At 41.9% G+C, this 27,342-nt stretch overlaps 1 protein-coding gene across 2 annotated transcripts; it reads right to left on the bottom strand.

Moving 5' to 3' along the window:
* Positions 1-8: 8 nt before the first annotated feature.
* tpcn2 (two pore segment channel 2) lies at positions 9-27,205 on the bottom strand. 2 transcript variants are annotated; one of them, XM_085771655.1, is made up of 25 exons: positions 26,856-27,205; positions 22,406-22,457; positions 19,155-19,231; positions 17,135-17,312; positions 16,926-17,042; positions 16,686-16,792; positions 15,666-15,738; positions 14,232-14,331; positions 14,079-14,144; positions 12,703-12,767; positions 10,726-10,817; positions 10,566-10,647; positions 10,357-10,446; positions 10,116-10,235; positions 9,949-10,008; positions 8,863-8,991; positions 6,467-6,516; positions 6,189-6,288; positions 4,576-4,647; positions 3,682-3,755; positions 3,384-3,492; positions 2,206-2,288; positions 726-807; positions 496-587; positions 9-407 (listed from the first exon to the last, which is right to left on the bottom strand). In XM_085771655.1, the coding sequence occupies exons 1-25, from the start codon at positions 27,008-27,010 to the stop codon at positions 320-322; spliced, it is 2,313 nt and encodes a 770-aa protein (XP_085627781.1). In that variant the 5' UTR covers positions 27,011-27,205; the 3' UTR covers positions 9-319. The 2 variants fall into 2 exon arrangements, with proteins under 2 accessions (XP_085627781.1, XP_085627775.1); XM_085771649.1 differs by having other exon boundaries at positions 22,406-22,461; positions 26,860-27,139.
* Positions 27,206-27,342: the final 137 nt, after the last annotated feature.

Genomic DNA, 27,342 nt, shown 5'->3' with positions numbered 1-27,342 from the left:
GATTGTACTTTAATCAGTGTGTAAAGTGCCTTGAGATTCATTTATGTTGTAAATTGGCGTTATATAAATAAACATGAATTGGACAGTAACCCTAACCCTCCTCTAGCTCCGCCCTCTCATGTTGATAACAATGAAACTACACCTGAAACCACCTGAGGCCCACACCAATGGGAGGTCTTCGCACAAGTGAAACAGCAGCATGTAGTGGTTTAACTCATGAATGACCAATAACAAAACCTTGTGTTGGTTTCAACACACATACACATGACAATAAAATACATTCAAATAAACTACAGCAGATAGCTATAAGATTGACCTCTCAGTGTGTGTGTGTCACCAGGTGTAAGTGGGGGTGCTGGTGTAGTTGACAGAGTAACTCTTCTTCCGTCGGCTCCTGGATCTTCTCCCTGCAGAGGAGTGATGGGACAGGGCAGGAGGTCAGTTGCTGCTTCACAGCTTCACAGACTCACAACATGAACAACAGTGTTGACCTACTTGAACATGAGCTGGACAGAGGTCTCATATCTGATCTTCTCCACATCTGTGACAGAGCAGCTGTGACTGCGGTCCCACTTGTAGATGAAGTTCTGTTAGAGAACGAGGAACATAGCGTCAGGTTAGTGTTACTCCTGTGTTCCACTCGCCGGTGATGATTTCAGATGTTTCTAGTGTTTAAATAAAAGAAGGTACTGTATGGATGTGTTGTGTTGTGTCAGTGAACTGACCTCTAGGATGAGCGCCACAAACAGGTTGACCCACATGACAGAGGAGGTGAGCCACCAACACACAAAGTAGATCTTCGCCCACCTGGAGAAATACCACATCATCATCATCATCATCATCATCATCATCATACAGTGTTGGGAAAGGTCATTTTCTACATGAACTAGTTTAAAGTTCAGTTCACAAATTTGAAAATGAACTAGTTCAGTTCATAGTTCATAATTCAACATTTTGAACTAAGTTCCAAAAATGAACTAGTTAATAGTTTCATAGTACTTTTTTTTCAATACATGGCTGCCAACTTATTTTAAAAAAAATTATTGCCACAGTCCATATAGAACCACAGACAGCAATTATTTGATCAGTTTTAACACTCAAACTATGTGTCAGATTTCATCTTCGTATCCAACTTTGAATCCTGATCCAACCAGGGTTTACATTAGCGGTGCGACACTGTGGTGGCTGGTGTTGCCAGATTGGGTGGTTTTCTGCTACATATTAAGTCCTGTTTATGGTGTGTTTTAGCTGGGGTTTCACCTGGAAGGCTCCATGGAAACCTGGCACACTCTTGAACAAAGTCATACTGTGAGAGAGTGCCGTTCACAAACGCCAGAATGAACGCGTTCACAATAATGTTCATTAAGCGGAAATGCAGTTCACGTTCGCCCCAAATATGAACGTGTTCAGGCCCAACACTGCCTTCATACGGTATTTATTAAGAGTTACAGTGTTTCGGTCACTGGGACCTTCATCAGGTCATCTTCATCTGATGAAGGTCCCAGTTACCGAAACGTTGTAAAATACCGTAAGCAAGTGAAGACAGTGTGCAGGGGTTTTCCTCTGTTGTACTCCGTTGGCCGTCCTGGGGCTGGATTCACCAATATGTTCTTAAGAAATGTCTTAAGAAGAAAATTAAGAAGCTCATAAGAAAGTTCTTAAGTGTAATTCCTCAATATTTTCTTAAGAACAGTAATTTCTTATGAATTTCTTATTTTTCCTAAGAACTTTTCTTTAAGAACTTCTTAAACAAACAGCATATATATAAAGTTTGCGCCTTAACCGTCAGTCACTCACTAACCATGGAGAAGGACAAAAAGAGAAACTTTTCAAGGCAGGAGCTTGAGGTTATGGTGGATGAAATTAAAGTACGAAAAAAATTACTACTGGGGAAAATGAATAATATGGGAATAACAGCGGAAAATAAGACAAGAGGGTGGGCCAAAGTGTCCGTTAACTAACATGCTAACTAACAATTAACAGGCTCTTTGTGTAATTAATTAAAAAATGAACAAAGTCATACTGTGAGAGAGCGGCGTTCACAAACGCCAGAATGAACGTGTTCACAATAACGTTCATTAAGCAGAAATACAGTACGTTCATGTATATAATATGAACGTTCATTGAACCACCATCACCACAATCATCATCATCATCATCATCATCATCATCATCATCATCATCATCATCATGTGTTTCTCTTACCCAGTGGTGTATCTGCTGTATGCATCCATGAAGGCCTGCCAGTTGTTAACTATCATGACATCATACAGCAAAATGATGGAAGCCTGAGAGAGGAGGTGTTGAGTTACTTTCTCTTAATGCCACAACTGTTCAAAAACATTTCATTATAATTCTAAGATCTGGCATGATTACACCTGAGTATTTATTTTGCTAAATGTCCTTCAGTACTCGTATGAGGACAGTTTCAACACTCTAATGGTGAAGAAAATCTGATTCAAAGTTGCTGTAGTAGCCATTTATGTTTAAGTCATTTCTCAATCACACTGCCTTTATGTTTACCAGAGGTCACATTGACATGCTGAGCATTTAAGAGTTAAACTGACTCACATGCTCAACTCTCTACATAGGATCATGTCTGTTACCCCCAGATTTGATCCTTTAATGGGTCTCATTCATGAAGGGAATTAAGTATCCTTGGTTTAAAGAACTAAGAAGTAAAGCCAGAATAGTTCGATAAAAAACAAACATGAATTCAGAAGAACAGCAGCCACGGGAGGAGGAGGCTCTTCACAGCCTCAGCTGTAGAGGAGCATGGTTGTATCACATGAAGTTGTGTATAGACAGGTTATATTGTTACAGATGAACCAGCCGTCTGTCACAGCTCCATCCAAACCGGTGCCAACTGCGCTATTACGCAGGATGAAGTGTGCGTCCAGCGAGCGTGTAGCAACGTGTAGCAACACACACACTACACTTATTATCATCATTAGATGGAGCCTTGACGTGTTTGTGTGTGTCTGATCCCTAAAACGTCTCTCTCTCCAAATATTTCTAATCGTTTGTCATGTTTAAACTACGTGTTTCAAAGGCATCAACGTATTTTGAACATGAGAGAGAGTAATGCGAATTAAAATTGTAAATTCCAACAGTGACAAGCAGTATTTCTGTGCATTCCTACATTTACACAAGTGCTACACACAGTCAGGAGCAGGTGTAGATTTTGTGAGTAGCTAGGAAAAGATCAGCGTTACTAAAAGATTGATGAATGCGGAAATCCATGTAAATTTCAGCTGCACACCGTTTACACACAAATCCGTGCTGCTCACGTTTCATGAATGAGACACTGTGTGTGGGTGAATCAGCAACACAATCAACTGAAGCACCACAACGGTGAAGATCTAGTTGATGTTGTTACTCACACCAAAGTCATCAAAGTTGTTGGGCCAGTACTGGAGCTGTTCATATGAACCACACTCCATCGTCAGGTTAGAGGTGATGTTCTCCATGGAGGTGGTGTTGGAGAGCACACTACATAAGACACACACATACAGGATATTATGCATATTAGCGCACACACACAATCAAAGATCTCTGAAGCATCAAATAACCCAGTTTGTCAGATTCCAGCATGTATGGTGGCTGTATATATTTCACTGATCTATTTTAACAGAGCTTTAATTTGGTCACAAAAACAGACACGTTATTCTCACTTCATACCTCATCTCTGGTGGAGGTTTAATGGCTCCTTCAAACAGCCAGATCCCAACCACAGCAAACACATAGTACACCACCTGCACAGAGAGCATGGAGAGAACACAGCCCAGCTCCTTTACCAGATGTTTATTTATTATTTTTTATTTCATTTCATAACCTTTATTTAAACTCGGAGATATATTGAGGAGTAACCTCATTTACAATATAGCCGAGAAGAAACACAAAACATATAAGGACAGAAGACAAAACATTTGAAACATAGAAAAGCATAACAGAACACCGAAGTTAAAGGTGACAAGGATAAATTGAAACATAGTTAAAAGCAGGAGCAGTTAGAGGTAAAATAAGATGTAGTTATGGTTTTAAATTGTCCTATTGATAAAAGTGAGCTAAGTTTCAGATGATTTTGCAGAGTGTTCCAGGTTGTAGGTGCAACAGTAAGAGAAAGTGGTCTTTCCAAGTTTGGTGTTAACAGAGGGAACCTGCAGTGTGAGCCAGTCTTTTGAGCGTGTACGATAGAGACCTGCATTAAAAGATACTAGTGAGTTCATATAAGATGGTAAGAGACCAGTGAGAGCTTTAAAAATAAATGAAATCCAGTGTCGATCACGCCTGGTACTGTAGATAGTGAGGGCCGTCCAACTTTGGAATACATGTCACAATGATGAGTGTTGTAGCTGTCGCCAGTAATAAACCTCAGGGCTGAGTGATAAACGGTGTCAAGTGGATGTAAAGTTGTAGCTGATGCATGCCTGTATAAGATGTCTCCATACTCCATAGTCTAAAACTGACATAAAAGTTTCTTCCTGCAGTGAAATTTAGCCTTTGTTTGTTCAGGTAATCTCATTAAGAGTGGCATGGATAGCTGTGTGATTGAAGGATGCTTATGTCACTCACCACCAGGATCCCTGCGAAGGCTCTGAGGTTCTTCACCAGGTCCAGCAGAGTGCTCGCAACCAGAGCCATGAGCTGGAGAACAGGACAGATGCCATGATAAAACTGGTGATCATGGCTTTGTACAACATGTCTAGTTTTCCTTTCACGGGAAACTCTTTTATTAGTGCACTGGTTTTTAAAAACAGGTCAACCACTGGTAAAGGTGACTGATATATTTCCCTCTGTTTGTCACGTAAACAGGGTTAGGAAACAGCTGAGTGTCTTGTGCTGAGTCATGTTTCCATCACAGCTGAGGAGAGCAGGAGCTGATGAATACCTGACACTACTGCACAGTCATGTGATGTGGAATTGAAAACACTGAAGACATTGACCCAGATGTTAGTGGATGCTAGGGTTAGGTATAGTTTATATTGTCTTAGCGATGATAACAAAGACTATTTCCTCTCATCATTTCAGTTACAGATCAAAATGATGTAGGCCTTTGTCTTTGCTGATACAGTATAAGCAAGATGTGTGATGTTGCCATGGAGTCAGTAAATATCATGAAATAAATTCTGTATGCTATATAATAATAATAATAATAATAATAATAATAATCATCATCATCATCATTATCATCATTTATAAAACTGAATCACATTGTCGCAGCATACCATGCCATGGGCGATGAGCAGGTTGTGGCATGAATGCATCTTTTTTTTTTTTTTTAAAGTATATTTTTTGGCTTTTCATGCCTTTATTCGATAGGACAGTTGAGAGTGTGACAGGAAATGGGAGGCAGAGATGGGGGGAATGACATGCAGGATAGGGCCGTCCGACGCGGGACTCGAACCGGGGCCGCCTGCAGCGAGGACTATAGCCTCAACACATGGGGCGGGTGCTCTACCAACTGAGCTAAACTCCGCCCCAGGCATGAATGCATCTTAAAGACAAAAAGGGCGACTTTGTACTTCTTTTAAAAAAGGGTTAATTTCCAAAAGCAGTCGACAATGATGAAACTTAGTTCAATATTAATAATAGATTACCAATAATGAAAATACCATTAAATTAACAAAATGAGTAACTTAAGGTGATGGTCAAAAACTTTGTCTATGTCTGACAAGGTTCAGATTGACCACCAACCAAATCATGTGATGCTACAATATTGAAATTATAAATTACGGCCATACTTTCTACATTAAAAAACTACACAAAAATAAGTTTCCAGGTCAACATACATAACCATAACTGATGTATGTGCAGCAACTAAGAATGATGTTTTAAGCAAACTAAATGGTTACAACACACATGACCAACAGCTGCTTATCAGTTAGCCTGTTAGTTCTTGGTAGTTAATGGTACTGTGAATCAACCAGGGAGAATGTTGGCTAAAATAAAAATTATATATCAAAACAAAGTGAGTTTATAATATACCTAAATTATTTCACTAAATCAAAAAAAATATCCTGTAGTTTGTTTAATTCCTAATGATTTTCTAAATAAGCTTTTATCATATTTAAACAAAGCACAAGCTAGTGATGTCATATGATCTGAAGTGATGATGGGAATCACACACCAGCAGATTACCTATTAATCTGTTCAATTATAATAAGTAATATAAGTGTTATAATTACCTTGATGTCGGGAATGATTCGCAGGAAGCGAAAGACAATCAACATGTTGACCAAACGAACCATCTCCCACACAGACATGACTCCATGAGAGGTCGGCTCCCTACACACACATACACACGCACCAAAACTTCATTTTGATATATCACTGCAGAATTTATTAAACATTAATCATCACTGCAGAATTTCCAATATAAAACAATGATAACATGAGAGACAAAAAAAACTGCATCTGAACATACAAACATCCATCTGAAAGCAGTAAGACATTAAAAACCCACCACTGAGAGTATGGAAGCCTGTAGGTAGCATAAATAGTGATCTGCAGGACCTGGTGGAGAAAAATAAAAGTTTTAAAAGTTTTTTTGAAAACTACAGTATAGGAGATCCATAGTGACAAACCAATACCAACATGATAGATGAATTTAAGAAAGTGAATCTTTTCAATTTTGACTGCGACTGTTGATTTATATATAAGAATGTTGTCATCTGCCCTGTATTTGGCCCTGGCCTTCAGAGGTGCAGGGTGCACTACTAACTTCTGTCAACATTTCTGAATTTGGAAGTTCTAACAACTGGACACGTAATAAACACAACTGGTGGTCAGCTTTGTGTGGAGGAACACAGACACAAGTTTCACATGAAGCACAGGGACCTATCTGAACTGTCCAAAGAGCCTCAGTGTATCAGCCTTCAGAAAATACACAAACAAGTACACAAACAGGCCACTGAACCCAATTCTACAAAGAAAGAAAAATCATACACAATATGATTTTGCAACAGAAAACAAACACAGGAAGTTGTTTGATAAAAATCAACCAAATCTTATAAGAAACTATATTTTGTTTACATTCCAGCAGATCTGGATAATGGTGGTTATAAATTCCTGTATCCTTTAACTGGTTCTTCTCTGGCCCAGTCCACGGGGCTTTATTCAAAACTTTAAAACTTGAACTTCCTCTTACTTTCCTGATACAGCTCTGGGATATCAGCACTTCTGCTGCAGCACGTGACTTCTACACGGATATTGTTGGTGACAGAGCTCAGGAGAGTAAGGATGAGACTAAGGGCCCTAGTTTCTTAGACCAGGTGAAGTCTAACATCAGCGCAGCTTCGCCACGGCAACGGGGTGTGGCCCAGGTCCATTTCGCAAGATTGGTGGGCCGCGCAGTCAGATTTAGACCAGCGCAGCCCCTCCCCTCGTCCCTCCTCCCGGCGCAAACGGCAAAGGGGGAGGAGAGAGGGTGGGAGGGAGACAGGAGGAGGAGAAGTGGGATTAACACAGCCGATTCGGATCTTCACCAATCAAAGGAGCTCCTCTCCTCACCTTTAACTGCGCGGCGGGTGATGCGCACTGCAAGTTTGTCATTTTATACTTTGACATGGACGGAGGAGACAGCGACGCCAGAGGCCGAACCTCTCCCAGGAGGAAACAGCTGTTTTGGTCCGGAGGTCCGAGCTCAGAGTGACCAATAATGAGTTTACTAATATACTTAACCAGGATTGATCTGATACACTGAGAACCGGTGCTCAGTGTAAGATACAACAACTAATAACTAATAAACTAATAAAGAAACTCACATTTATTCAAACCCTGTGTAAGCAAGATGAGAGGTGTAGGCTACACTAATCACAACATAAACAAACATGCGGAATGAAATCAGCGTAAAGGACGCTCTCTCTCTCTCTCTCTCTCTCTCTCTCTGTCTCTGTCCTCCTCTCTCTCTCTCTCTCTGTCTCTGTCCTCCTCTCTCTCTCTCTCTCTGTCTCTGTCCTCCTCTCTCTCTCTCTCTGTCCGTCTCTTTTTTTCTCTTTTTTCTCTGTGATAGAGATGCTGAGTATACTGTAGTAGGCTATATACTGACTATCTGATACCGAGGCTGTTGTGGTGGACTAAGAGAGATGAAGATTTGTGTTTTGTTTTTCATTACGGCTGCGTGATGCGGTCGCTCGCGCTAATGATTTAATAAGTAAATAAATAAATAAAGCGATCATCACAAGGGCAGAGTGGTATCTCAACACGGCAGCAACATGCAGTCATCCACCCTCAGTCCTGCTTGGGACATCCACAGCTGCTTTTCAGTGCCAGTTCGTCCCTGCTGTGTTAATTCAGGTGGAGTTTCCATTACGCACCGACAGCCTTTGATCTCTGCTTTGATCTGACGTTAGATGTGACGGGACAATCTATATAGATATAAATTCACGTGTTGATTCCGTTAGTTGCATAAATATGTTATTGTGGATATTTATTGCATTGAAATGTGTCTGGAACTGTGGAGATCTGCCTGTGAGGTCTTGGTGACGTGTGTGCACTGCAGGTCAGTCAGCCAAACTTCCACTGCACCTGCTGCGCTTCGCTCTGCGCTGAGATTAGACCTGGTTGGAGATGGCGAGCTTTCAGCGCAACCTCGGCGGGACATTTTCGCACAAAACTTCCACTGCACCAAGCTGAATCTGTGACGCCTCCCCCTGCTGCGCGGCCACGCCTATCTCAGCGCAGCGCGATCTGCCAATCTTCCAATCTGACTTTGCGCTAGGCTGCGCTGGTCGAAACTTGCATTAGACCGGCTGCGCTACCTTGCGCCACCTGCGCTGCGCCAAGAAACTAGGGCCCTAAGATTAACTTCTTCTGGTCTTTAGGTCCTTATACCAAACATGGCAGACAGAGCAACCTTACCAGGAGCAGGATGGTGAGGAAGCCGTCAAAGATGTTGTTCCTGTAGGAGAGATAGCCTCTCCAGCCAAACGCAAAGATCTTCACACACATTTCAAAGAGGTAGTAGAGGATGAAGCACAGGTTGATGATCTGACAGGTGGGAGAGACGAGAGAGACATCAGCCATCAGACTGGTAAGGACCTGATCATAGACCTGATCAGAGACCAGATCATAGACCAGATCATAGACCTGATCAGAGACCAGATCATAGACCTGATCAGAGACCAGATCATAGACCAGATCATAGACCTGATCATAGACCTGATCATAGACTTGATCATAGACCAGATCATAGACCAGATCATAGACCTGATCATAGACCAGATCATAGACCTGATCATAGACCAGATCATAGACCAGATCATAGACCTGATCATAGACCAGATCATAGACCAGATCATAGACCTGATCGTAGACCAGATCATAGACCAGATCGTAGACCTGATCATAGACCTGATCGTAGACCTGATCATAGACCTGATCAGAGACCAGATCATAGACCAGATCATAGACCAGATCATAGACTTGATCATAGACCAGATCATAGACCTGATCGTAGACCAGATTATAGACCTGATCATAGACCTGATCATAGATCTGATCATAGACCTGATCGTAGACCTGATCATAGACCTGATCATAGACCAGATCATAGACTAGATCATAGACCTGATCGTAGACTAGATCATAGACCTGATCGTAGACTAGATCATACAGTAGACCTGATCATAGACCAGATCATAGACCAGATCATAGACCTGATCATAGACCTGATCATAGACCAGATCATAGACTAGATCATAGACCTGATCGTAGACTAGATCATAGACCTGATCGTAGACTAGATCATACAGTAGACCTGATCATAGACCAGATCATAGACCAGATCATAGACCTGATCATAGATCTGATCATAGACCTGATCGTAGACCTGATCATAGACCAGATCATAGACCAGATCATAGACCAGATCATAGACCTGATCATAGACCTGATCGTAGACTAGATCATAGACCAGATCATAGACCTCAAGAGCCCCCCTCTCACCTCTAAGATGTAGTTGTCTCTCTCTGCTATGGACTTCTCAGAGTTCAGTACTAGGACCGTCTGAAACACACAGACACACTCAGACACATCAAGCTCTTTGTGTGTGTGTATGTGTGTGTGTGTGTGTGTGTGTGTGTGTGTGTGTGTGTGTGTGTGTGCGCACTTACACATATGCAAATGACATTGGCCAATGCCACTACGTTGCCAAATATAGTGAAATAGTAGTGGCTGAAGACCACCTGGAGTCTCTGCAGGGTCGGAGAGCTGAACTGAGGAAGAGGAGGATGCTGGGAGGAAGACACACACACACACACCAACATGAAGAACATGGAGAACAAGCCGTCACAGTGAAGTTGAGCCTTTGAGCCTTTAGATAGAGAGTGAAGACAGAACAACGGTGAGCTCTACCTCCTTGATGCGGTCTTTATCCAGCTCTTCAAATATCTTCTTGAACTGCTCTCGATCCATGAAACCAACGTCTGCAAACCTCTGAGCCTCCTGACGGGATGGAGAGCGGAGGAGGAGAGTAAGACCACAGAGGAGGTGTTGTCCTTGGCTTTGTGTATTTCACTCTAATAATGATAGGGATATGTCAGAGTGTGTGTGTTTGTTCTGACCGTAGTGATGGCTTTTCTGTAGTAGCCCTTCATCTGAGCTCTGGACAGCACCTCCAGCACCGCATCCACACGCACACGCTCCCTGTGGAGAGAACAGCACATAAGAACCTGTGTGTGTGTGTGTGTGTGTGTGTGTGTGTGTGTGTGTGTGTAATCTTACTCATTGGCTTGTTGGGCTCCCTGGCAGCTGAGGACTTGGAAAGCAGCTCTGATCCCCAGCCGTCTCCTGATGATGGACGTCTGGACAGACATCTGGACCCAAATGTGACGCTGATTAGTGTGACTGTAGCACATTTTAAAAACAGGCTCATTTACTTCTTCTTCAACGGTGAAATGTGTGGACAGACACCCATCATACATCTGTGTGTTCAGACCTGCCAGCATCTTTAAAGGGATAGTTCAACATTTTGGCAAATCGGCCCATTGCCATAATCGCTATAGTCATAGCAGTAGGTTCGTTACCTTTATTTGTCGGTGCAAGCTATTATTAGAACGGTGGAGCAGAGCCACGAGCTGCTCAGAGCTACGCTACAGAGGCTCATGGGATTTCTTGGTTTCCCTCATCAAACTCATCAAATACACAATCCAACAACTCCAAAACACTCTGGTGGACAAGTTGTGACCTGCACATTCACCACGTTATGAGATAATAACAGAACGCTATGAGCTTTATCCAATGAGGAGAGAGAACGGCATGAAGGGCTGTGTGTACAGCCAAGGGATGCGCGTGAATGTGGTGACATAGGGACGAGGACCAATAGATCCATGACGAGGGCGGGGGCTGCTAACTCCGTCGGCTGACAAGACGTTATGGTGCGTTCAGGGCAACTCGTAACTCGTGTTTTTCCGACCTGTGAAGTCGTACCAGTTCAATCTGGTGCGAGTTCACAGGTCAGAAGTTACGAGTGGCCGTTATAGTGACTTTCACAGGTAAAACAGGTCGGAAAAACACGAGTGGGTTGCCTGGAACGCTACAAAGTCGTAAGTCGTGACTTGAAGCTGTAACTTACGGTTTCAAAAGCCTGCCTGGAACGCAGCATTAGCCAAAATGACCGGATCGCTTTCTTCTGCTTCTGTTTCTTGCTTTTCTTTTAGGGTGAAACAGAAACTGGTGGAGTCAACCTTTCTTCCGATTATTGATTACGGTGATGTGTTATATATGAATGCCTCCGTTCAATGCCTCCACATGTTGGATAGTGTGTATCATGGTGCTCTTAGGTTTATTACAAACTATGGAGCTCTAACTCATCATTGTGTCTTGTACAGTAAAGTAAATTGGCCATCTTTACATGTGCGCAGGCTCGGCCATTTGTATGTGCTGAAGGCCATTCTTGAGATGATTCCATCTTATTTATCATCCCTTCTAATCTTGACTAACAGTCTCTACAGTCTCCGCTCTCAGGACTTTTGTCATTTAGCTGTTCTTAAAGTCAGAACAGAAATGGGGAAGAAAGCTTTTAGATTCTCTGCTCCGAGTACATGAACATTTTGCAGTCAGAGCTCAAACTCCAAAGTCTGGTATCTCTGAATGTATTCAAGTCCATGATAAATTCCATCACATCCAGGCTTCAGGAGTGCAAATGTTTTAATTGAGTGCAAATGTTTGACTAATCTTGTAAATTATTTTAACTATTTTTTTTTTTTTTTTTTCAATTTTGTTTTTTGTTTTGTTTGTTTGTTTTATGTTTTTAATTAATGTGACTATGTGTTGAAACTCTGCTGTCATTCTTGGCCAGGTCTCTCTTGCAAAAGAGATCTTGGATCTCAATGGGACAAACCTGGTTAAATAAAGGTTATAATAATAATAATAATAATAACACAAACATTCCGCTTACTTCTGCTTTAAATTGAACCTAAACAGGAAGTAGTATAGGTGATTGACGACTGATGAGTCTGATGAGACAGAAAGTCTGAGTGGGAATTTATTGTAAACCATCTTTGTCTTATTGCCTGTTTTCTACCGACCAAAAACTAGTATTGGAGGTTTGCTAAATGTGGCTTATGAAAACATCACTTTTCACTTCTGAGGTTTTTTCCTTAACAATGCATTATTAGTCACAGCTCCACTGGCACAGCCACTTTCACCTGGGACAGCTCATTAAATATGATCTGTTCAATTAGAGTAAAGAGGCCTCACCAGTAAATATCCTCTGAACTGGTTATAGATGATGGCGGTCAGTAGGTTCATCAGACAGTAGGTTCCTGACAGGGGAAAAACACATCTCACTCAGACACATGGGGCCAACACATGGACTAACAATGATCTACAGTCACTCTTATTCAATAATAACATTGCTCCACTTATACTACAATAAGGCTTCCCTCAGTAATTAGGTTATTACTTTAGTTGTTGTTAACATTTTAATAATTGTTAAAGGGCATTTCCTGAAGTAATCAATGTTTACCTCAGATATCAGGTCACCTATAATCAGTTCATTTCATACCATCCATACTCCATACTGCAGCTCCCAACTAATCTGAAACTCTGTACAGACTTCAACGTTTTTCCCCGGGAAGTCAAAAAATGGATCCTAAGAAACCAGTCATGTCAGCATTCATTTTAAGCCTAAATTATTTTTAACTTTGTCAAAGTATGAAGTATTCTAATAACGGGATGGATGTTTGGTCTGTTACAAGTAGCTAGTAAGCTAAATCTGGTACAAAGCATCTTTTCTCATCTCGAGACTAATGTTATTTTGTACATTGTCCCTGATACAAACTTATTAAACTAAACTAAACAGCTTGTGGACGTGTATATTTGTTTTTGTTCAAGAATCTATTGTTTTTTCAGTGTTCATTAATGGACTCTGGACTAATTTTAAAATTGTTCTGTGGTCGCAAGTAACGTCCTTTTACAATTAAATTAAATCAACATTTGGATTTACCACGGCTTCCACATTGTTCCTTTCCAGGTCAGAGAACAAACGCCTCAGAGGCTCAGTAGGCTATATCTATGAGAGTCCCTCTACTGTTGTGTTCTCTGACTGTCCACACGCTGCAGTTGGGAGTATGGATGGTATGAAATAAACTGGTGACCTAATATCTGAGGTAAACATTGATTACAACTGGAAATGCCCTTTAATTAATAATTATGACCATGTTATAAAACAGTTTTCATATAGTGATGCAAGTTCACTATTTGGCTAGATCAAGTTAAATGAACAACAAGGGCTTAGAGAACAAACATGGTCATTTAATATGCTCATTTGATTTGCCATAATTCATCCTGCCAAAAGAAACAGTTCTGAGCGTTAAATGCTGACTGTGAGTGATTAACTGCTGCACACACGACTTCAGCTATGATGCAACAAGTAGAGATGCTGGACGACTGAGAAAACAAACTAAACTTAATGTATCTAAAGTTACAAATAAGAGGATGTCACTGTTTGACGGGCAACAGGTCACTGTTTCCCTTTTTATCCAATGTGTTACTAGATATTATTGATAAAATGTTAACAAGCTAATGAAAAAGTCATACAACTTTTAGTTTAAGGGTAGTTAATCTCTGCTTACCGATGACACTGAAGGCAACAAAGAAGATGGCGTAGGCTCTGTTCAGGGAGTAGGCAGGGATCATCACTGTGGACATGGAGAGAAAACAATCAAAGAACAGTACTGAAGAAACTTGGCCTGTTTGATCATGTGACTGTCTGACTGACTGCATACCGTCTGGGTTGTTGGCTGTGGTGAGCAGCACCAGCAGAGAGGTGAGGGAGGTGGTCAGGTTTCTGAAATGTAAACGCCACTCCTCGTTCTCCTTTGGATCCTGATCAGAGACCGGAGGAAAAACAGTGATGACCAGAAGACCTGCAGCTTCCACTGTACTACTGTCTACACAGGCTTTAATAAAGCAGTTTATTTTTTGTGCAATACCAGTGACAAACATTAAGCAAACATAAAGACATGACACAGCACAAGACAGGAAAGCCATGAGACAGCAACACAGTAGGAAAGTAAACAGATTGAGATAAATTGTGATAAGGAGCAAAACAAGAAATATATGATATTAAAATAATAATAATAGTATGCTGGTAGAAATAAACAAAATAAGCACTGCACTGACAGTTTTAAAGGCCCTGTATTTTTTGAAGGTTGATGTGTTCTTTAATTACACACAGTCTGTATTCAGAGACTGGAAACCAGTCGTCATGACTTCTGCAACTTTGTGATGATGTCACATTAAAACAGTCACATCCAGTCCAATCAGACAAAAGCCTCAGAGCCTTCTCTTCTCTGATTGGTTCATTGACCTGATGGTGTGAGACATCCACAGAGAGGCCTAGAAGAGTAGCTGTAAAACTACACTGAGATAAATGCAAATCAGATGACGGGACTCTGGGTCACCTTTTCTGGTCCTGCCCTAAGCTTCTGAACTTTTGGGAAGACATTTTCCATTTGTACAGCGTTATATATAGTAAACAGTTGATCCCTGACAGTCATCTGATATTATTGGGCTGTTCCAACTTCTCTCTTGCTCTTCCCTCATCATTAAAACAAGCCCTTATGTTTGGTATGGTCGTAGCAAAACGAGTTATACGAGCTACAGGTTCTCCTCCCTGTTTTAAGACATGGTTGAACGATATGGTTTCTTGTATCTACCTGGAAGAAATTCGATATACTCTGTCAGACACTCATCACAAGTTCCTTGATGTCTGGGGACTCTTTATCGAGTATACTCAAAGTGACAGACATCGTCCTCCGGACTAGTTACACTGGACACTATTATTCTGTCTGATTTCGTTTTGTACTGTCTACATTGTGCTTTGTACAGCAGCCAAGCTTCCAGTCTCCTTGTCTTCATTTGGACCTGGCTCTTTGGACTCTGTCCTGGACTTTATAATCTACCTGTATACTTTTGATTCAGTGTGTGAGCTGACATGCATAACTGTAACTTTTACATTTATATCTCTGTGGGCTGGCAGTTTGTTTTGTTTTGTTTTGTCCTGTTCTTTTTGTTTCGTTGTATATTGTCTCTGTTGTTCTATATGTGGTTTGAACGTAAAAACTTTATAACTAAAGTGTTCAAAAAAAAAACTACACTGAGATGATTTTTGGATATAAAGATGTTATAGATGCATTAGCATAACGACCTAGACTCACCTCAGTCTTAGCAAACAGCAGCATGCCAATCATAGTGAAGAGGCAGAGGTGGAGCGCCAGCAGCAGGATCACACTGCAGAGACATCACAACACACATTCAGGGAGGATGTGGACAGTTAAATTAAGTTTAATTAGGTTTGTACCAAGGAACATATTTTAAAGCTTAGTTACTGGATATCCTTCTTTTTAGATGCTCCTTAAACTATTTGTAAGAGCCAGATGTTTTCCATCACAGCTGCTCATCTTTCATCACAAGAGTCGCCACCTTTGTCTATAACAAAGACAAAATATGTTCGAACATAATGATATTTGTGCTGGGCAATATGTAGCTATTACATTTACATTTAGTCGGCTCAGGCCATATGTTAAATCTAATTGTAGAGTTCATTTTTTAGACACTGAAACTAAATCAGAGTAAATCATTCAAAATCTGTGGCTTCAGTATGAGGAAGCAGTGGTAATCTGGCAGAAGTGAGACTGTTCTAGTAGCAGCTGAGACTGTTATTTCCTGAGAGAAGAGACTAAAATGAGGTTCATTTCCGAATTCACTGCAGTTTCTCTTTGTACACTGAATAAAACTATCACTGCTGAGCCCGACTCGACTGTACTATCAAATAAAGGCAAACAGGCAAAAAATATAATTAAAAAAAATCTATTCATGACAAGTGTAAAGTAGAGGGTCAAATCTTTGTATTATTAATCTATTTAGGTTTGATTTGATTTATGTCTAATTGACGGTGCGGCCTCTTTGAGTGACAGGTGATTGGCTGAAGTTAATCCAGGTCAGACACTGTCATGGCAACAGTGGAGAAGCTCAATCAATAGTTTCAAAAGCACCACACCTCTAGGGGGCTATTGCTGTAGTAACTAATTACTGCCTATATTACACTTTAAATATCCCATTATCCTGTAACTGTCCTTTGTGGCCATAGACACACAGAAGAGTTGTGTTAGAGCACAACAAGTGTTAAAAAAACAAACAGCTTGAACCATGAGCATAAAGTGCAGAGAGTCTGATACCTGGCGATCTCTGGCAGAGTTCTCTTGATGCACTTCAGTGTCTTCTTCATCAGAGAGGAGATCTGCAGGAGGAAGAACGGTCGCAGGAGTCGTCGAACTCTCAGTCTCTGTTTTTTTTTTTAAAAAGTAAAAGGCATTGTTATTGCAATATCCAAAATAATTAAATATAAGACCAAACCTGTTTGATTAAATAACATGAAGCACTAAGTTCTTCAGGAAGCATGAGAGAGAGGACCTTACCTCATCACACACCATGCTGACAGACAACACCCAGTCAATGATGGAGAACGAGATGACCACAGTGTAGCCAATCAGCCATTTACTCTTCCTGAATTCATCCCAGCCAATCAGGTAGCTCTGAGGACAGAAGAGACATGAAGCCATAGGTTTATTTGAAAACATTCTGTGGAGAGGTCATGTGGAAACCCTGTTCTCCTGGTTGTCTTCACCTTGACAGCCAGGTCCAGAGAGAAGATGATGAGGCAGATCATCTCGATGCTCTCTGTGAAGCCACAGGGAGGCTCCCAGGGTTGAGAGCGGTACCGGGGGTCTGACGAGAGCGACAGGGAGGAGGGGCGCTCTATGAAGGCCAGCAGCAACACCACACTGATGGTCAGGCCCAGGCCCCTGAGACAGGACAAAGGGGACAGGTGAGACAGACAGTGGAAAAAATTAACAAAAGCTCTTTTCTTTGACCTCCAGGTAAAAAGTTGTAAAGGCCAAGGACGGACACGTCACACCAACACCTGGTGACGCTTCTGAAGAAGAAGGAAGAATCCGTCGAAACATGCAAATGTATAAAAGAACAACCTCTCTTTTGTCTTATATAAAAAAAACCTTGCTCTTGAAAATTGGCAGACATAATGAATTCCATCGAGCTATTACTCTTTACTTTTGACTATTTAACTACTTATAACCCTCATGGCCTGATTTACCAAATCCCAAATAAAGAGTAGCAATTTGCTTGTTTATTTTAACATATTGCAGGTTTGGTTGGATACTGTTAGGGTTAGGGTTAGCCTAACCCCACCTTTTTTTGAAGATCAACTTTAAATAATTGTGTAAATGCCCATAGGTACAAACAGCAGGATTTAAATGATGGTTTTGCATGTTTCAGTGCTTCCCGACATGTAGGAAAGCACAAGATGAACTTTGATCTGATGGAGTTGAAGTATTGCTGAGCTACAGCAGAGAAGGAACATGAGAGAACATCTGTGAGGACTATACATGTATTTGTACTGAACCGTTTCGGTACGGGGCGTTTGGTTCGGTACAGCGCTGAGCACGGGTGAGTTCCCAGAACAGAAGTTGTGTGTGTTCACAGTCCGCCTGCAGCTACATGTGCAGCCCGTTTACGTCATGGCTACGGCTAATGGGGAGCGTACCTATGTTCCCCGATTGGGAATATAGGACCCTCTTTTTGAAAAAGGGTCCTTCCCATTTTTCCCAAAAAGGGTCCTATGTTCTCCGCTGTTGCTGGTCTATGGACTCTAATAATAATAATAATAATAATAATAATAATGGATTACATTTATATAGCGCTTTTCTATCTCTACTTATCTGGACTCTCTCTGTCTATCTGGCCTGTCTAACCTCTACCTGGTCTTTTTACTAAACTTAACCAACTCCTTTCTTCATTGCCTAAACCCAACCAATGGGAAAATTACACTCACTCAAAGTCAAAACTCAACTTCTCACTCAAAAATAGGCAAAAATCTGCAAAGTCACAACTCAACTTCCAGGTATGGGACCAAAAGTTGCATGTTCCCCGGGTCCTTTTGGGAAAGCGGGGAACATATGGAACATAGGGATGATCCCGTGAGGACGTATACGCAGTTGGTAAAAACAGAACAACAACAGATGAAGTTTAGAGAAGATGAGATCCCAATCCCAGCTGACATAAGTGAAGGTGGACAGATCACCAGTCTATCACAGGGCCACAATACACACACACATTCACACACCACATCTAGAATAGCCAATTAAGCTGTCGTGCATGTTTCTGGCCTGTGGGAGGAAAGTGAAAACCCGGGAAGAAGAACATGCAAACTCCGCCCAGAACTGTCTGTGTAGAGTGCTAACCACTGCACCACCGCGCCGCCCCTTTCACCAGCACCTGATGATTTATTACTGGAATGTGACCTACAGTTTCTGTCTCACATTTCTTTCCCACTGATTAAATAAACTAATAAGTAGCAGCTTGAAGAAATGAATATCAATGATGATCTCAGACCTCTCTCCTCTAATATAAGGTGCCTGACAACTTTTAGTGTCTGACATTGAAATGTTGCATCTTTTCCTCCTTTCAATAGACAGTGATGTCTGAATGAGCTCTCTCGCAGTGCAGACATTTGACTGGTCATAGCTGAATCATTAATAATGGCTGTGTTATGTTCACTTGATACTCGATACTAAGACATTGTGAATGACCTGTGTGACCTGAGACGGCGTTAGAAGTTGCGAGCGTACCACTGGCAGATCCTGGAGTAGTACCATCGGTACAGGCGGAGCGAGCTGGCATCCACCCGGTGGTTGATGGACCGAAACTGCAAAGACACAAATATACTTAATTACTACAGGACTTTTCCCTTTTCTTTTTACCATATCAGGAGAATCAGTTTCTTTACACAAAGGAGTCCATGAGACAGAAGACAACGCTGTGTCCTCCGTGGAGTGTGAGGAGGAATGGAGCGTTACACTGATGCTGCATTCACGTGCAGTCGGGCAGACGGCCGTCGGTAACAAACCAGATGTCATTTTAGTCACAGAAGTGGAGAGAAAGCCGGTAAAACGTGGATCAGGTAAACAATACGACATCGCCATAACAACATATTGTCACGTGTATTGTTTTTGCCTCGTGCTGACGGACCACTTGTTTACATAGAGGCTTGTTTATGCCGTTACGTGCAGCAGCTGTCGTCCGTCTGCCGTCTGCCCAATTTAACGTGAATGCAGCATGAAAAATACGATTGAGTTGCTTGAGATATACAACTGCAACGCTAGATGGGAGTAATTACTACACAATGTACCTTTAAGAATATTGGAAAAAAATATATTGCAGACCAGAAGTCCTGCATTTTTGGGCATAATACATAACACACATAATACATGCATCAGCTCAGCCTCACATTTGACACAAATTGGTGACACATCTGAAAAGATACTTTGATAAATACAACCTGTGTGGAATTTTAAACTGTATTAAACAGTGCCTGGCCTTAAAAGAACACAGGTTAACGTACTGTACTCTCCTCCCAGCTGTCTCCTGTGATCTTAAGTAAAAGTTAAAGTTAAAAACTTTGCAGGAAATTACATTGTTACCACAGCAGCACCAGACAGAAGACCACACACAGGCATCATACATAGAATACACAATAACAACATATTGCACAACCTGAATCTTACTACAGGACTTCAAAATAAATGTTTTTACAGGAGAAGCTACTTTTCATACTGTAGATAGTCTGCAGTACATCCATGCAAGACTTCCCCTCCACTGCCACACCTCTGTGTACTGACCGCACAGCAGAGACAGCTCAGTCTTTGTCTTTCACGTGTGTTTGGTGTTGTTGTTGGACAACGTCATGGTTACTAAACAAGGAATAAATTGAACCACAGCTTGGAAGTGACTGCTGGATAACATGGTGTTGACATGGCTCCATGTTTGAGTCACTGTTTTAAAGGTATAATGTGTAGGAATTGCCCCCATCTAGCGGTGTGTGGTTGCATATCGGAACGTATTCTTGATGTTGCATTCACGTTAAATCGGGCAGACGTCAGACAGACAACAGACGCTGCATGTAACAGGATAAACAAGCGTCTATGTAAACAAGTGGTCCGCCAGCACGAGGCAAAACAATGACCCACGTTTTACCGTCTTTCTCTCGTTGAGTAAAGTGACATCCGGTTGGTTTGCCGATGGCCGTCTGCCTGACTGCACCTGAATGCAACATCAGTGCCTCCGCCCTTCCTAGTGGTGACAGTTTTAACAGGCGCTACCTGGAAAACTTTCTCCCCGAGCCGACAGCTCTGCTGAGTTTCTGTGGTTACCTACGGTCACGCTGCCACTCAACGTAAAAAATGGCGATGCAACATGGCAGCCTCGGTTCGGTGCGTCGCCCACTTATGTATTTGTAATGACTTGTAACAACTCATTCTAAGGAATGAGAAAGCCTTCATTTGTATGCGGGTGTGATTCAAGTGAAATACGTATTTACGCACTTCTACCATGTTCAAGGGAAAACTAAAAGCATGGTTACAAGCAAACCAGACATGAGTCCACCTGTAACTTGTAACTGCCGAGGCACCATTTGAGTTTTTATTTTTCAGTTAATTGTACACAATATTTTTGTGTATGTAATTTTGGTTTTAGTAGTACTTAACATGATAAAATTATGTATTACATATTGTGCAATATCTACACACTTCTGATTGTGCAACTGGGTGTAATGGGCATTGTGCAATACAACCTGGCACTTTAAACTGATGTGCACTTTAGGGCCTTGTGCAATACTATCTAGCACTTATACTCTTATAGGGCATCGTGCAATACAACCTGGTACCTATGCACTCCTGCACTTTAGCACTTGTCACTTTAAAGGGATAGTTCACCCAAAATTTAAATTTCACTCATTATCTACTCACCCTCATGTCTAGGGTTGCCACCTTGAATTTGTGAAAAAAAGGGACACTCAACCAAATGTTCGTGAATTATGTCCCTCTTGTATTGAAGCCCCAACATGTGAAATTGTTCAGAAAAAAATTAAATAAGTATATGTTTTAAGCTTGTTTGTAGCGGAAGCTCCCAGTGTCTCAGTTGCTCTTCCTGTGTCAGTGGAAATCTCGCGTGATTTGCACTGACCGGTGGAACAATTTCTCATGTCGGGGCTTCAATACAAGAGGGAGATTACAGACGAGCTGTATGGAGGTATTTGGATGTTTTTTGGTGTGTCTTTTTGGACGAAGAAAAGTGAGCCCCATTCACAACCATTATGGACAAATACTGCTGCGCTGACCCCCCCCCCCCCCTCATAACTCAGAGAAGGCATGGAGGACTCTGACAAATTCTCACAGTTCTTAGTCGACATGAGGGTGAGTAGATAATGAGTGAAATTTGAATTTTGGGTGAACTATCCCTTTAACCCAGCACTTATGCACTTTATCTCCGAGAACAAAACTCTTATGCTCCTCCTACCTGTGGAATGTGTTTGTCAATATGTTCTTCGTTGTCATAGTTGCCTTTTTGTCTTTTTGTGTTGTCTACTGTATTGAACTGTCTTTATGTTTATGGTACTCCGGATGGAAATTAGCACCTTGCTATAATCCGGTAACATTTACATGTTTTTGTCCATTAATGTGCACAGACTGTCCCATTCAAATAAACAAATAAAGTAAAGTAAAGTTTGTCTCAAAGGTCTTTAGCATCATAACAACATCCTCTGTCCTTAGACCCTCACATCCACTGAGGGAAAAACTCCCAAGTAAAAAACAGGAGAAACCGGGTCCTCACCCAGGACAGACAGCCGTGACATAGATGTTGTATAAAGACAAGAAAACAGTTTATAACACAGAATATGCAAAAACATGGAAAAACTGAATTTTGAAATAACTCATGAATGTTAGGAGGAGGCAGACAGAGACTAAAGCTGGTGTGGCCACTTCAAAAACACAGGACATAGAAGCAGCAACAGTGGAGGAATGAGGATATGTGTTGCACTCACCCGTGTGGCATCCTCGATGAAGACAACAGCTTGTTGGATGTAAAGATCCTCACTACCTGTGGGCAGACATAAGAAAGAGAGTAACAGGAGCATCTGGACGCTGCAGGCACGACGTAAAAACAAAACAGATCTTCACATATCCAACAGCTGCTCCGACAACTGAGACCTTCACAGTCCTGAGTCACCGTCAGAACTGTCCCTCGGTCAACATGCTGGCAACTGGACTGTACACAGCAGAGAACTCCCTCTGACCGACAGCAGCCAGCGAGGTGCTGTTGTTGTCTGTGGAACTGGTTGGATCACGAGGCAGCTGAGGTTAAGGTTTGTTTTGACCTCAGGCAAAACTGGGAAAAACAGAAACAGGGTGTAATAGTGTAATAGTGAGGGTGTGGTCCAGGGTGTTTAATCTGCATTACAGATCTTCATCACACACTCAACATTATACAAATAGTGTAGCAGCCAACACAGCACGGGTCATTTGACAGTCAGTCAGTGAAGCCTGATGAAAGTCAGATGAGGACAGACAAAGCTTCAATCCACTTGTTACATATGTCCTAGTATGTAAACAAAGAAATCAACTGTTTCCTGTTTACAGCAGTTATAGAGAGAGTAAATCACAGGTAGTTTGACTAACTGGGGCCTCAGCCCCCTGAACAAACAGGGGCAAGACATGAGCTGAACTTCTCTGATGCCTCCATGTTGCTCACAGTCACAGATGGAGCTACCTGGTTGTCCGCCTTATTCTCAAAGACACAACATGACAGTGACATCTTGAAGGAACTTATTCAAACTTGGTGAATTAGATTTTGGAGGCCAAGGTCCAGTGTGACTATGGATGTAACCTGGAACTGGTCTGAGGGTGGAGACAGACAACCACCAGGAGGTGATCCTAGTTTGTTTTTTTCTCTTTTTTGTCTGTTTTTTGTCATGGCAACTGGCAAAGGTTGAAGGACAAACTCATATGGCCGAATGAGGAGGACAGGGGTGGAAGAAAAGTGAAACATTCTGTTGAATACAGTTAAGAAATTCAGTCCCTTTTAAGACTTTTTAAGGATTCGTAAGAACCCTGAGTTAGAGGATATCTGTCTCTTAAACTGAATATATCTTTAGCTCAATATTGAAATCTAGTGATGTTGTTTTACATATTTGGTTCATGTTCCACACCAGAGAGAATCCAACCTCATAAAATCTTAGAGACACCTCTTCAGAAAGGAAATGAATGAATCATAATATGATTGCACAAAGGACAGAATGAGCATCAGAGCAGAAAGAGTTTGTCAGTCTGATGATTGATTCCCCTATTGTTATACAACTCTGTGCTGAGTCAGCACATTTTTCAGCAGTCATCATACACTGATAATTGAGGCTGAGGTTGGAGCAGTGGCTCGAATTAAGACTATCTGAAAAAAGGGTGGTGAATTTAAAGATGTGATATTCAGATTTGAGTGATTTAATACAACTTTACACTCTGGTAATGTGCACATTAGACCCTCTGGGATTAGTAAAGTAATTCTTATATTAAAATTATAGCAGTGTAAACGAGAGCTACATTGAAAAGATGAGAAGAAAGAAGGTTGTTCCACAGCCGTGGTGTCAGATGTTCAGTGACTGTGGGTTTCCACCCTGCAGTTCCACACACTCAGACACCATGACTCACTTCTGGCCACACTCTTGTTCTCTCTCATACACGTTCATCGCTGCTGGCTGGATGTGTCAGAACAGGAGGTGGAAGTGGAGGTGGGTGCCACTGACATGGCAACACCTGCAACACTGCTATCACACACACCCAACACTCAGCAAAAAAGTGTGAACTGCACTTCTTCTCACACCACAGCACCAGAAATGAAAAATCACACTAGAAACTGTCAGAAAAGTCCTTAATCCAACTCTACGTCTCACATATTTACTGCATTTTGCAAATAGAATATGAAAAATTGCTGGCTTCATCACTTTTCTAAACCGACTGTCATTACTCTGGCTATAAGGTCCATTAATATTCAATCTGTCATTGTAATAATAGCCTTGTGATATAATGTCACTATATCTCTGTTGGATATAGTTCACTATACATTAAAGTGCAGAAAATGAACAAAGTTCAGTAATGTCCTTGTGTTTAAATCAAGAAAAAAGTGTTCAGCACTAATAACTTTGTTCTGTTTGACAGCTGCATTAACATCCACAAATGTACAAATACCATCCTGAGGTGTAAACTGCAGAGAATGACAGTCACATCACTACTTTAATCCAGTTTAAGGAACCTCTGTTTCCCCGCTTCACTTGTCAAACATGAGCACAAACAGGTTTACATCATTTCAGTGAACAGATTCAGCTGTGACGCTTAAGATGCACTGATTAGAAAATTAGTGTGCCATCATTTTAGTCTGTTAAAACACAAACAAGTGTGGAATTGCAAACTAATATAATGATATAATTAAATAATGAAGTGCAACTGCAAAGTTACTATTATTAAGAATAAGTCACAGAGCTACAGAGTAAAATGCAAGGAAATATGATGTCCTCTGTCTTTAGGTGTGTGTTTCTTGTTGGTGTGTTATTTACAATTTAGTTCTTTTGGTCTTTTGTATTTGCACCTCACTTCATTCGGGCATATAAATAGATGCTAGAGGTTTCTCTGCTGCTTTTCTGTTGCTCCCTACCAGTTGAAATTAATTACCAGCAGTCAATTTACATGTGTCTTCTAAACATCTCTACACTATAAATAGACTACGCAACGCAAGCAGCAGCACCATGGACTGTATAAAGTGGACATTGTCCCCTTGAGCGCCCCAGACATTTTCCTGGTATGTCTCAGTGCACCATAACCGACTGTGGCCTCACTGACACTGGTCTGATGGACCCTGGGTTCTGCTGCAACATGCTAAAGGAGTTTCAGAGTTTACACAACAGGAACACATGGATCCATCCTGCCTCGTGGCAAAGCTTCAGGCTGCTGCTGCAGCGGGGTAATGTTGTGAGGAGTGTTTTCAAAACAGACTCCTTAACCGGTTGGTAGATAATATCATCTAGGTGCCACTTGAATGCCACAGTCTATCTGAGTATTGTCACATGACCATGAACTTTAAAGGTACATTGTGTAAGAATTACCATCTAGCGTTGCGGTTGTATATCGCAAGCAACTTAATCGTATTTTTCATGCTGCATTCACGTGAAATTTGGCAGACGGCAGACGGACGACAGCCGCTGCACGTAACGCTATAAACAAGCCTCTATGTAAACAAGTGGTCCGTCAGCACGAGGCAAAACAATACACGTGACAATGTTGTCATGGCGATGTGGTATTGCTTACCTGACCCACGTTTTACCGGCTTAATCTCGACTTCTGTGACTAAAATGACATCTGGTTTGTTACCGACGGCCGTCCGCCCGACTGCAGGTGATGATTCATGTATATATGAATGATATGAACGGCAAATTCAGAGCTTAATGAAAAACATACTTTTGAACGAAATAATTGATTTTCGTGAATAGATAACAGGAGAAGTTACACAATGTCCCTTTAATGGTCCGTTCATTCTCCAGGACCAGTGCAGTAGAAAACCTTTAAAGTGTGGCTGCAAGAACGTGCACCTGACATACCTGCAGCATCACAGGGACGTTGTCATGTCAACACAGAGCTGCACTACTGAGAGGAGTTCACTCTGCTCCCCTCTGGCAGAAGATATGTTGTCCCAAGGTGTAGGACAAATTGCCCCCAGGGGATAATAAAGATATCTTTGACTTTGACTAATAAAGTGACCACTGAGCTCTATGCAGGCCTCGGGACTACTACTGTCCTTGTTAATAATGAATCTTGTTTGTTTGTTTGGTGTTTTTGTTGTTCTTTTTTCCCCTTTCTTAAAGTAGTATTCTAAATTTTGATTTTCTTATTTATCACATAAATAAACTAATGCATCTACTAAGACCAATTGTAAAATGAATTGTTCTAACGGTGCTGAATTACTATTGCTGTAAAAGTGGATGTAATGTGAGGAAATAAAAAATAAAGAAAAATAATGAATATGAGTTAGGAAAAAAATTACACCAAGTTAGTGAGCAATGGCGACATTGATTGAAAATAAGTGATCTGATGTTTAGGTGTCTGCTTCACTGACAGGAGAGGTTTCCACAGCAGGGCCCACCAGTCTGATTCACACACAGCTTCACCACTAACTGACACTACAACAGAAATCAGTCATCAGAAGTAGCAGGCTGTCTCAGGTCCTCCGTCAGTTGACCCAGTCATTATTTACACCTTAATATGCAGCTATAACCCAAAGGTGAGGGCCAATGTACATGCAGGTGTAGCCTACTTACAGGCTGTTACACAGTAACCTGGTAGCTATGGTGTGAATCTTTGTCGTGTACTGACATGACCTGTCAGTCACCTGTCCTCCACATTCCGCTGGACGTCACGTCACCGACCTGAAAGCGTCATTACGTCACTCTTCACTCACCTGGGTCCCTCTCGACACTGCACGTCTCCCGGGCGACGGAGTAGGACATGCGTCTCCTGCCGGGGGGACCCTCATGGTCCGGGCCCGAGCGAGAGCCGTAGTCCCCCGGGGCCCCGTTGACACTCCCGGTCAGCAGACTCTCGGTCTCCATGCAGCAGGTCTCCAGCTGGTCCCGGTCCCGGGGCTGACAGGGACAGAGGGACTCGGTGTGGGGCCGCAGCGGTGCCGGGTTTGGTTCCGTCCAGTCAGTCAGTCCCAGTGTTCCCAGCTCTAAACAACAAGCAGCAAACAGCTGGAGGCATCTGACTGTTTTTAGGAAGTTGCTGCCCTGCTCTGCTCTGCTCCTCCCCCTGCCCTGGTATCACTTTACACTGACTTTAAAAACAAACTCCGCCCAGTGAACTGAGCTCAGGCAGCAGGTTATTACAGTCACAGTTACAGTCTGAGTCACGGCGAGCAGCAGCAGGGCTCTGCGGGGGGGAA

The sequence above is a fragment of the Trachurus japonicus genome, chromosome 3 (genome assembly GCF_045865225.1).
Source record: "Trachurus japonicus isolate A0001 chromosome 3, Traja_1.0".
Classification (NCBI taxonomy): Eukaryota; Metazoa; Chordata; class Actinopteri; order Carangiformes; family Carangidae; genus Trachurus; species Trachurus japonicus.
The sequence above is the reverse complement of the archived record's forward strand: the minus strand, read 5'-3'. Positions and strand labels throughout refer to the sequence as shown.

Coding starts and splice junctions, on each gene's coding strand:
- tpcn2 (XM_085771655.1), bottom strand. CDS start 27,010: ATGGAGACCGAGAGTCTGCTGACCGGGAGTGTCAACGGGGCCCCGGGG. Junction 8,992..9,948: donor GAGACAACTACATCTTAGAG/GTGAGAGGGGGG, acceptor CCCACCTGTCAG/ATCATCAACCTGTGCTTCAT. Junction 4,648..6,188: donor GAATCATTCCCGACATCAAG/GTAATTATAACA, acceptor CCTGTTCTCCAG/CTCATGGCTCTGGTTGCGAG.